We start from the raw sequence: 11,125 nt of genomic DNA, 5'->3' as shown, positions 1-11,125 counted from the left end.
TATTTTTTTCTTTTCAGTTTATTGTTTCATAGTTTAAAGTTTTTTTTTTTTTTTTAAAGTGTTCAAGTTTGACTTAGTCTGGAGGCATAGCTTGGCGTGTAAGGATAGGAGGGGGGGTCCTGGTTTGAGTTCTCTGCAGACGTCTGATGAGGATGAGAGGAGAGAGGGATTGCTCTCCCTCTCCCTCCCCCCATTTCATGTTTGCCACACAGGTGGACCAGCGACAAGCCAGCCAGCAGACCTCCCTCCACACAGTCTGATGGAGGTGGGATTCCACCAATCACCACGATCCTCACTTTCCTTCTCTACACCTCCTCCCATCTTCCAGACCTCTCCTTCATCCCTCTGTTTAACCCCCTACCCTGCTTGGCCCTGCCCTTGCTGGGCACGATAAGCATCCTGGGTAGTGCAGTTCTGAGAGAGGGATAGGGGGAATGGTGCATAGTGCTCGTCTGTCTGCCTGTCTGCCTGTCTGTCTGTCTGTCTGCCTGTCTGTGTGTTGCTCCTACTTTGGAGTCTCACACACACACTCACACAGTGTGTTTGTAACAGCGCATCCTCTGTCCTCCATCCCTCCATCCAGAGGTAGAGAGATGGAGACAGGAGAGTCTTTATCCTCTCCTCTTCGCGTCTCTTCTCCTCCCCTCCTCTTCTCCCTTTTCTTCAAGTCCATAACTGAAAGCCAGAGGGACGGGAACAAAGTTCCCATCTCCTCTCCTCCTCCTCCTCCTCCCCTCCTCCTCCTCCTCCTCCTCCTCCTCCTCCTCCTCCTCCTCCTTCTCCTCCTCCCCAGGTCCGCTAGCACCAGTCATCGTCGTCCGTCTCACTGTAAGGTTCATGGAGGCCCTTGCGGGGCCCTCGAGGGTGGGGGGCCCGTTGGTGGGGGTGTGGGGGTCCAGGGGGCCCCCCTCGCCGGTGGGGGGAGGGCGAGTTGGAGCGGTATCCGTTGGGCACCCTGCGGGGGTGAGGAGGGGGAGGCGGGGGAGGGCCGCCACCGTGCCGGACAGTCCTGGGGGAGCGCGGGTGGGGGTTGCCGTGGGGATGGGGGTTGCCGTGCGCCAGGCTCTGCTCGTACCCAGGCGGCTCGTGGTGGCGCTCGTACTCGTAGTCCTGCTCGTAGAACGGCCCGTCCCCCTCCAGGCCGTCTCCGGACGGGGGCCCGCTCCATCGCCCCCGGTGGGGGGACCGCGGTGACCCGTGAGGCGGCGGCGAACGCGGCGACTGGTGCCGCGGCGACCGGGGCGAGCCGTGCCTGGACGATCCCCCCCCGCCGCCGCCGTGGTGGGGAGAGGCCTGGCGGGACGGGGGGCGGTGGTACCCGCCCGCGTCGTGCTCCGGGGGGGAGAAGTGCCGGGGGGAGGGGGAGCGGAGGCGGCCGGGGGGGCCGTAGTTGGGCTTGCGGACGGCGGGGGAGTAGGTGACGTGGGGGCGGGGCACGGCGGGGGTCTGGGGGAGCTGGCGGCGCCCCCGGCGCGGGGTGCTCGTCCCCGAGGTGGACGGGACGGGGCTGCCGCTCACCGAGCTACTGCCCTACAGCAACATGTAAACAACGGCAAATCAAAACAACAGCAACGCCAAAACAACAACAACAACAACAGGAAAAGAAGAGCAACAGTAACAACAACAGCAGCCGCAGCACAACCAGAGATATATAGATAGATATATAGATAGATAGACAGACAGACAGAAGTGGACAACAGAGCGATGGAGGGAGAAAGAGAGAGAGGAAGAGAAACAGCAGTAACAAACGAAAGAGAGCAGACATCGATAAGCCACGAGCCACAGCAAGTGTGACAAAGAAACAGGAACAAAAGAAAGAGCGACAGAAGGAGACAGAGTGATATCTGTCAGTAGAGGTGGCGGAAACAACAGGGGGAACTCTGAAAGCTCATCGGTTGGACTTTCTCATTGGCCTGTCTCCCACCAATAGGACAAAGAGGAAAGAATGCCCTGAATGCACCTGGTTTCCATGGCGCTGCGGAAGAGCTCTCTCCTGAGCAGGTTACCATGGAGAGGAGAAAATATGCGATGTGCCCATAGATGGACCGACACTATGTCTTGTACTACATCTCTATGTATGTCTGCATCGCTCTGGATAAGAGCGCCTGCAAAAAAATGTAGGTGTGTGTGTTCATAGATCGGTATGGTTGTGACTATGTGTGTGTGTGACACTAGTATGACCAGTGTGTACTTGTGCCTATGTGTGTATCAACGTGTGTGTGTGTGTGTATCTACACGTCTGTATATCCACCTGTGTGGGTATCTTTGTGCACATCTCCATGCGTGTGTGTCCACATATCTACGAGCGTGTGTGTGACCAGGCCTCTCTCTCGGTGATGCCCACCTGGCGGTGCCCTCGGCCCTCGCTGGGAGAGCGTGACCAGTGTCGTTCTCCCCGGTCGTGGGGGTGTCGCTGGGGGTAGTCTTGGCGCTCGGGGCCGTAGCGCTCCTTGTCCAGGGAGCTGTGGTGGTGGTGGTGATGGTGGTGGTGGTGGCGGCGGTCCTTGGCCCGGCCACGCTCGCGCTCGCGCTCCTTGGGGGGAAGGTCACCTGACGGAGTGGTGGTGCTCAGGTCAGTGCCCAGACCTGGGGGGCGGGAGGGAGGGGCTGGTGCTGGTTTATTACTTTAAGAAATACTGGGACATGTGTGTGTGTGTGTGTGTGTGAGAGAGCTGTGTGTGTGCAGTGGTAGTAGTCACAAGCTAGCACACTTCCTGTCAGAATAATGTACGTTTCACTAGCCCATACAAACAATACGTTCATGTGTGTGTGTGAGTCTCACCGGTGTCGGCGTCAGTGTATCGTGCCAGGGACCTCTGGGAGGTGCCGTGGTTACGCTCCCTCCTCCGGTGCCCCCCCCCTCCCCCGTGGCGGCCCTCCTCGGGCACCACCCTCTCCAGGGAGTAGTCGTCCAGACGCACGCCCCGCCCGCTCCGTCCGTGGACCAGGGAGGAGGTGGAGCGACACATCGGGCTGGTGTCTGTGATCGTCTGTTGGGGGAGCAGAGGGGAGGGAGAGGAGAGGGAGGGAGGGAGAGGAGGGGGGGAGAGGGAGAGAAGGGAGGAGAGGCAGAGGAGGGAGGGAGGAGAGGGAGAGGGGGGAGGGCAGGAAGAAGGAGAAAGTGGGAACAAGGAGTAAGACCTCCGTCAGGGGAAGCACATTAGTGCTCGGTGAGCGTGTAGCTCCTACGTCTGCAGTCTCGTGAGTGAGTGTGAGTCAATGTTCCGGAACAGCTCGTCAGTCACAGAACATACTGTATCAGCACCCTCCCTCCACCCTGCCCACCCCCCGATCCCCCTGCCTCTAAACCTCAAGCACAACAGTCTACAGATCCATGCTTCCCTCAGACAGAGAGACATGAGAGACAAGCAGAGAGAGAGAGAAAGAGAAAGAGAGAGAGACAGAAACAGAGAGAGACTCAAACAGGGAACACAGGAGAGAGTGAGAGACGGTGAGAGACAGAAAGAGAGGGATGACAGAGGGATATAAATCTAGAGAGAGAGAGAGAGAGAGAGAGAGAGAAAGAGAGAGAGAGAGAGAGAGAGAGAGAGAGAGAGAGAGCATGGAGGAGGAGGAGGAAGAGGAGGAGGGTGTATGATATATACCATGCCTGCCATGCATCCAAAGGCAGCATATCCATGTAGCTACAGCATTCTGCATCCACAACAATCACAAGCCTTGTGTGTTCTGAAGCACATGGCAGTCATACTGGATGTTGGGTAGCACATGGTGGTCTGACATACTGGATGTTGGTTAGCACATGGTGGTCTGACATACTGGATGTTGGTTAGCACATGGTGGTCTGACATACTGGATGTTGGTTAGCACATGGTGGTCTGACATACTGGATGTTGGGTAGCACACACCCTCAACACAGCAGGACTTAGCAGCCTACCTCCAACACAGCTGGCTAGGCATGCATACTCTCCAAGTAGCTGGGGAGTATGCATGCCCCCCCCCCACACACACACATGCGCGTCATGTCAACATCTATGAAAAACTAGCAAGCTAGCGTTTGGCTTCCATGTCAGACGTTGTGATTTGATGAAGGGTCGCTCGGTCACAAGCAGTTCACTCTCTCTCTCTCTCTCTCTCTCTCTCTCTCTCTCTCTCTCTCTCTCTCTCTTTCTTTCTTTCTTTCTTTCTTTCTTTCTCTCTCTCTCTCTCTCTCTCTCTCTCTCTCTCTCTCTCTCTCTCTCTCTCTCTCTCTCTCTCTCTCTCTCTCTCACACACACACACACACACACAAACTCTGTCCATGTCCTTCCTGAGAGGTTTGGGGTGCCATGAAGGTTCTGCCATGCTAAGACAACAGGAGTCCACCACTCCCAGCAACACACACAGACACACACATACACACACATACACACACAGACACACACAGACACAGACACACACACTCTAGACTGTTCTGTACAACCAATGGGACAAGGACACAGGACAAGGGGGAGGAGCTAGGGCTGCACAGAGGAGATTCAAACAACAAGGGAAAGGGGGGAGAGATGAAGAGAGAGACAGACGGTGTGTAGACAGACAAATAAAGAGAGAGAGTGGAAAATATAGAGGTATTTATTTTACAAAGTGAGAGAGACAGACAGAGATGGAGATAGAGAAACAGGTACAGAGATACAGATAGAGGTAGAGAGACGAGAGCAAGAGAGGTGGAGTGAGAAGAGAGGCAGAGAGAGAGAGAGGCAGAGAGAGAGGCAGAGAGAGAGGCAGAGAGAGGCAGAGAGAGGCAGAGAGAGAGGCAGAGAGAGGGAGACAGAGAGGTACAGGGTACAGAGGTAGGGCTGCAGAGAGAGCTACAGAGTGAGGTAGAGAGAGAGCTAGGTACAGAGGTACAGGGTACAGAGGTACAGGGTACAGAGGTACAGGGTACAGAGGTACAGGGTACATAGTACACTGAGGTTGTTTCCTCGCGGCTTGTGTCTCCTCCGCTGTACAGCAGCCACACACACAGATGGGGCGCAGAGCAGAGTGGGGCAGGACGCACGCACACACACACACACACACACACACACGCACGCACGCACACATACACACACACATGTGTGAAGCCACAGAGAGGGAGGGGAGGTAACACACACACAGCATGGGAGCAGAGGGCAGTGCCACCAAGATCCAGAGGGATGGAGAGAGGGAGGAAGGAAGGAGAGAGGAAAAGATGGAGGGATGAGGGATGGAGTGAGAGAGGAAGGAAGGAGAGAGGAAAAGATGGAGGGATGAGGGATGGAGTGAGAGAGGAAGGAAGGAGAGAGGAAAAGATGGAGGGATGAGGGATGGAGTGAGAGAGGAAGGAAGGAGAGAGGAAAAGATGGAGGGATGAGGGATGGAGAGAGGGAGGAAGGAAGGAGAGAGGAAAAGATGGAGGGATGAGGGATGGAGTGAGAGAGGAAGGAAGGAGAGAGGAAAAGATGGAGGGATGAGGGATGGAGAGAGGGAGGAAGGAAGGAGAGAGGAAAAGATGGAGGGATGAGGGATGGAGTGAGAGAGGAAGGAAGGAGAGAGGAAAAGATGGAGGGATGAGGGATGGAGAGAGGGAGGAAGGAAGGAGAGAGGAAAAGATGGAGGGATGAGGGATGGAGTGAGAGAAAGATGAGGTGTAAGAATGGAGGGAGGTTTTAGTGAGAAATATCAGATGTGATCGGCGAAGAAGAGAGGGAGGAATAAAGAAGGGATGACAAAAGTCAAAATGAAGAGAGTTGAGAAGGAACCTAGTTCATTAAAAAAGCGAATGTGCACAAGAACAGGTTGAGAGAGCGAAAGCACAATGTGCTAAGACAGGATCACACACACACACACATACACACACACACACACACTTACCGAAGGTTGAACACTCTGTGGGGCAGAGCAGTGTTAGAAAAACAGTAAATTATGAGTTCGGACTCACACGCACACACGCACACACACACACACACACACACACACACACACACACACACACACACACACACACACACTCATACACACAAGACGTTTGTTCAAGTTGATCTCCCCAAATCTGCACTGAATCTATAGCCACAAAACACGGGCCAAAAACACACACAGATCTGCACAAACACACACACATCCCCCCCCCCAACACACACACACCTTCCCCACACACACACCTCCCTACATTGGGCCCACTCAATCTTCTTCTTGTTGACAGCAGAGTGAGAGCACATGTCTTGATGAGACTGAAGTATGTATGGCTCTGTGTGTGTGACTGACTGTATGCACGCATGTTTTCTGTACTTGTGAGTGTATGAGTGTGTCTGTGTATGTGTGTGTGTGTGTGTGTGTGTGTGTGGAGAGAAAGTGTCCGAGAGAGAATGAGAGTGTGTATGTGTGTGCCTGTCTATGTCTATGTGTGTGTGTGTGTGTGTAAGACTGCAGCAAGAGGCTTCATAGCACAAGAGTAATTTCTTTACAAGTGTGTTAGCTTTCTGTTAGAAGTGGCGTTTCCATGGCAGCGCACACCCCCCTGATAGCTCTGGTCAGACAGACACACCAAGGATTACTATGTGGATGGAAGATGGTAGGAAAAAGTTGGGGCACACACACACACACCACAAACACACCACAAACACACCACACACATACACAGGGATGTGTGCACATACACACAAACTTTCACACATGCACACACACGATCCACACACACACACACACACACTCTGGGGAACATGCAGAGAGACAGAGGGGATGTATGGTGATGCAGATGACTGATCTATCCACCCCTTTCTCTCTCCGACTTGCAACTGCCATGCTAATCACCCATCTGAGTTAGCATTTAGCACGTCTTGTCGATTCCCACTTGCGGCTAGCGTTAGCAAGCAGGGTGTCAATCGACCCTACATCAGAGTCTGGAGTGGATATTCAGTGTGAGGAAAGCTGAGAAGAGAGGGATGAGTTCAGAGAGAGAGACAGGGAGAAAGAGAGAGAAAGAGAGAGACAGAGAGAGCGAGAGACAGAGAGAGAGAGAGAGAGAGAGAGAGAGAGAGAGAGAGAGAGAGAGAGAGAGAGAGAGAGAGAGAGAGAGAGAGAGAGAGAGAGAGAGAGAGAGAGAGAGAGAGAGAGAGAGAGAGAGAAGAGAGAGAGGAGGAAGGAGAGGACAGATGATGATGACGGTGATGGAGGTGGGGTTATGGGATGGGATGAAGGTGCTCACTTGGTTGTCTACGGAGAGGCGGGGCATGGAGATGGTCCGCCCATGGCCCTCCATTGGGTGATTAGGCTCCGTGTCGGAGTACCCGTCCTGCCCCAACTCTACCATCTCTACTGTCTGCAGAACAGATCAGAGCCCAAACAACAAACAGGTCCTTTATTGACATCGGTTCAACATGAGGTAGATCAGAGTATGTGTGTGGGTATGTGTACATGTATGTGACTGTATGTTTATGTGTATGTGTGTGTGTGTGTATGTGGGTATGTATGCGTGTATATGTGCGTACATATTTGTGTGGCTTATTTCAGATCTGTCTGTGGAGGTATGAGACTGTTCTTGGATGTGATTGGCTTAATTTAATTCCATCCGTGGACAGTGATAGGCAGGTAGAGGACTGTGAAGGTAAATATCTCCACTAGAGGGCAGTAGAGAGCATGAGAGGGCTGGATGGTGCCTCAGTGTGTGGAGAGAGGAGACAAAGGAGAGAGGGAGGGAACTCGAAATAAATCAGGGGGAGAGAGACAGCGAGAAGGGTACAGAGAGAGAGAGAGACACTGCTTTCAATCCAGACGGAGATAGAGAGAGTTCCTCGCAGAACTCTACCCTCCACAGAGAAGAAGAGCTTCCCAGTCCTAAACGACTCACCTGGAGCGCGGCGTAGATACGGACGGCGTTTGTGTGTGTTCCCCCTCCAACACACACTGCTCACATTCCCTTCCCCGCGTTATCACAGAACCACCCCCCACCCCCCCCCTCCGCACGTTCCCCCGTGTTGTTATGGCAACTACGAGGCGTGGAGTCCCGGCGGGGTATAGAACCGCAGACAAGTTTGCACCCCGTTGCCATGGTCACATGGCCCGCGTGTGTGTCTGCGTACCTGGGAGTTGTGTCTGTTGTCATGGAGATCGTCGGGGTAGGGTCTCTCAGGGCTCCAGTTGTCTGTTTTCTGGAACATCTCCTGAGCTTTGGCTGTTACCCACGATTGGCTCTCAGTCATGCCCCCTTCTGGAGGGCTACACACACACACACAGGCGTCAGAGAGGGGTATACACACACACACACACACACACACACACAGGCGTCAGAGAGGGGTATACACACACACACACACACACACACGTGTGCCCTAGCATTGCAAACACACAATCTGTACTACTGCATACATGTGTAGAGAGAGAAGGAGAGAGAGGGAGATAGAGAGAGACATAGAGAGAGAGAGTGAGTTTTTGAGGTAAATCACAAGAAGAAAGCCCTCAGCGGTGGAAGAAAGACCAGGCAGAAACCACCATGGACGACAGGAGGATAGGACACGGCTGCAACGAAGACAATGTAGAATGTGTGTGTGAGAGTGTGTGCGTGCATGTGTGAGTGTATCCGCACGTGTGCATTGTGCGAGTGTGCGAGTGTGTGTGTGTTCCACTCACATGCTGTTGAGGTTGTCGGTCTGGGTGGCGGGGAGGCCGTTGAGGCCCTGCCCCCCAGGGGCACCCGGCCCCCCCTCCTCTGAGGGCGGCTCCATACGCTGAAACATTAATGGCGTTCGGTTCTGTGTGAGATACATCACATGGCCTGCAGGCTGGCATCACACACACTTAGGGGGTAGACACACACACACACACCAAACACCGATCGACGACACACTGGATGCACCGGCAGCATGCACCCACTAGGGGGCGCCATGGCCTGGTTCGAATGGCTCCACAGGTGAGAAGTTGCCCCCCTAGACACTAGTGCCTGGGTCTTGTCTCTCGTGCCTCAGAGTGGGCGAGAAGGGCTGATCTGGGGTCAGATGTGCCGTTTGAACCAGACTGCGTTAAACGGGAAGGGGGGCAGGACCCAGATCAGTACAGCTCGCTGCTCTGACACAGGGCCTGTTCTGTGTGTTTTGGGTGGAGGGAGAGAGAGAGAGAGAGAGAGAGAGAGAAGTGGAGAGAGAGGGAGAGGGAGAGAGAGAGAGAGAGAGAGAGAGAGAGAGAGAGAGAGAGAGAGAGAGAGAGAGAGAGAGAGAGAGAGAGAGAGAGAGAGAGAGAGAGGGAGGGAGAGAGAGAGGGAGAGAGAGGGAGAGGAGAGAGAGAGAGAGACAGAGAGAGAGAGAGAGAGAGAGAGAGAGAGAGAGAGAGAGAGAGAGAGAGAGAGAGAGAGAGAGAGAGAGAGAGAGAGAGAGAGAGAGATGGGGTAGGAGAGAGAGGAGGCTGGGTGTGTAGAGGGAGAGAGAGAGATACATTGATAGAGCGAGATGAAGAGAGAAGACAGATAGAAAGACAGATAGATATATAGACAGATAGACAGATAGACAGATAGATAGATAGACAGATAGACAGACAGATATATAGATAGATAGAGACAGATTAGATTCTAATTCAGGACCACACAGGGGGGCAACATCTACATCCTCCATCAGACAGCACCTGAGAGGGGCAGAGGTCATCCAGCTCCCCCAGGGAACCCTGGGAATTTGAGTTCTCTTGTTCCACCCTTATAAGGGGAGTGGATGGAGGCAGCAATGGCTACATGACTACAGCCCACGTCATGTCCATCCCCAATCCCCAAAGCTAAAATGCTGAATGCTTGATGAATGGAGGGTTTGATCCAAGTCGGTGCGTGCTGGCTACAGTGATGCCTTCTGGGAAAATGAGTTTTTTTTTTTTTTTTTAAATGACAAACACAGATGAGATGAGGTGGGCGATGAGGTAACTACAAGTCATCTGGAGCAGTCGTGTGGAGAGCATTCGTAATAGTCACTTAATCTGACGACCCAACGACACAATTTAGACGGCCGGAACTCCGATCGTTACATCGGGAACCGCAGCTCAACATCCAGACAACCAACGGGAGATGACGGACACACGGACGGATAATCAGACAGACGGAGAGGCAGAGGAGGGAAGGGAACACACACAGAGAGGAGAGAAGGGTTCTGGTTAGAGACACTTGGTGGCAATCAACCAGGATTGACCAATCGGGGGGAAAGGCTTGGTCCTGCCTCCTCCTCCTGGAGGGAGAAAGAGGAATGGATGGATGGATGGAGAGGAGAGAGAGAGAGGGCCGAGGGGAAACGAGGGAGAGTGTGAACGAGCAGTGAGGGTGACAGACAAACAAGTGACAAAGTGAACAGAGAGAGAACGGAGAGATGTCAGAAAGGTGTAAAGACACGGCTGGAACTAAGGACAGGGAAAGACAGGAACGACACAGAGAGAGAGGGAGAGACAGAGAGAGAGAGACAGAGAGAGAGAGTGTGAGAGAGAGGGAGAGACAGAGAGAGAGAGACAGAGAGAGAGAGTGTGAGGGAGAGAAAGTGAGACAGAGAGTGTGAGAGAGAAAGAGAGAGAGAGTTCAGAGGTCGACAGCACACACTGACAGACAGAAGACTCACAGGACGAACAGTAAGACAATCCTATCGGTGGGAGAAGACAGGGTTGAGACAAAACAACACTTTGGTAAACGGTCAACATTATAGTCAACAATGATAGACTGAAGAACAGCCGGGACAACAGTAGACAGATATAGAGGGAGGAGGAGGGAGGAGGAAGGAGAGAGGAAGAGAGAGAGAGAGGGGGGGAAGGTACTATAGAGGTAGGCAGGAAAGAGGAAAGGAAGGAGGAAAGAACAAAGTGAGCGAGAGAAGGAGGGAAGGAAGGAAGGAAGGAGAGGATATATAACTGTACTAATTGTGGAAAGAAAGGAAGGGTTGATAAAAGCAGGGAGGGAGAAAGCAGATGTGACAAAAATGAAGGAGGGAAGGAGGATGTAGAGAAAGAGAAAAGTTCTTGTGCACAATCCAGCTGGTGATGTTGAGCGTATGGAACACTGGACGGTCCAATGACATGGCAGCATTCAGGATCATACCAACACATATGTGGGAAGGGGGGTGAGGGAGTTGTCAAATATCACACACATTCTCCATTGACCAGTACTGCACCCAGAAACTCTGATGACTTCATCTCCTCCTTTTACTAAACAATAAAACAT

At 53.1% G+C, this 11,125-nt stretch overlaps 1 protein-coding gene across 4 annotated transcripts; it reads right to left on the bottom strand.

The window, feature by feature from the left end:
• Positions 1 to 762: 762 nt before the first annotated feature.
• LOC134016355 (voltage-dependent P/Q-type calcium channel subunit alpha-1A-like) lies at positions 763 to 9,117 on the bottom strand. 4 transcript variants are annotated; one of them, XM_062455729.1, is made up of 6 exons: positions 8,034 to 8,168; positions 7,160 to 7,273; positions 4,905 to 4,940; positions 2,783 to 2,990; positions 2,345 to 2,586; positions 763 to 1,530 (listed from the first exon to the last, which is right to left on the bottom strand). In XM_062455729.1, the coding sequence occupies exons 1-6, from the start codon at positions 8,151 to 8,153 to the stop codon at positions 799 to 801; spliced, it is 1,452 nt and encodes a 483-aa protein (XP_062311713.1). In that variant the 5' UTR covers positions 8,154 to 8,168; the 3' UTR covers positions 763 to 798. The 4 variants fall into 4 exon arrangements, with proteins under 4 accessions (XP_062311713.1, XP_062311712.1, XP_062311711.1 ...); XM_062455728.1 differs by lacking the exons at positions 4,905 to 4,940; positions 7,160 to 7,273 and adding an exon at positions 8,581 to 9,117 and having other exon boundaries at positions 763 to 1,525; positions 2,345 to 2,550; positions 8,034 to 8,169; XM_062455727.1 differs by lacking the exon at positions 4,905 to 4,940 and having other exon boundaries at positions 8,034 to 8,164.
• Between the last annotated feature and the right edge of the window lie 2,008 nt (positions 9,118 to 11,125).

The sequence above is a fragment of the Osmerus eperlanus genome, unplaced genomic scaffold, assembly GCF_963692335.1.
Source record: "Osmerus eperlanus unplaced genomic scaffold, fOsmEpe2.1 SCAFFOLD_100, whole genome shotgun sequence".
NCBI lineage: Eukaryota > Metazoa > Chordata > Actinopteri > Osmeriformes > Osmeridae > Osmerus > Osmerus eperlanus.
The sequence above is the reverse complement of the archived record's forward strand: the minus strand, read 5'-3'. Positions and strand labels throughout refer to the sequence as shown.

Excerpts from the sequence above, each read along its gene's own strand:
- LOC134016355 (XM_062455729.1), bottom strand. The coding sequence starts at position 8,153 with ATGACTGAGAGCCAATCGTGGGTAACAGCCAAAGCTCAGGAGATGTTC. Across the intron at positions 4,941-7,159 it reads GCCTCTCCGTAGACAACCAA|CGGAGGAGACACAAGCCGCG; the intron begins GTGAGCACCTTC and ends GCTGCTGTACAG. Across the intron at positions 1,531-2,344 it reads AGGGCCGAGGGCACCGCCAG|GGCAGTAGCTCGGTGAGCGG; the intron begins GTGGGCATCACC and ends ATGTTGCTGTAG.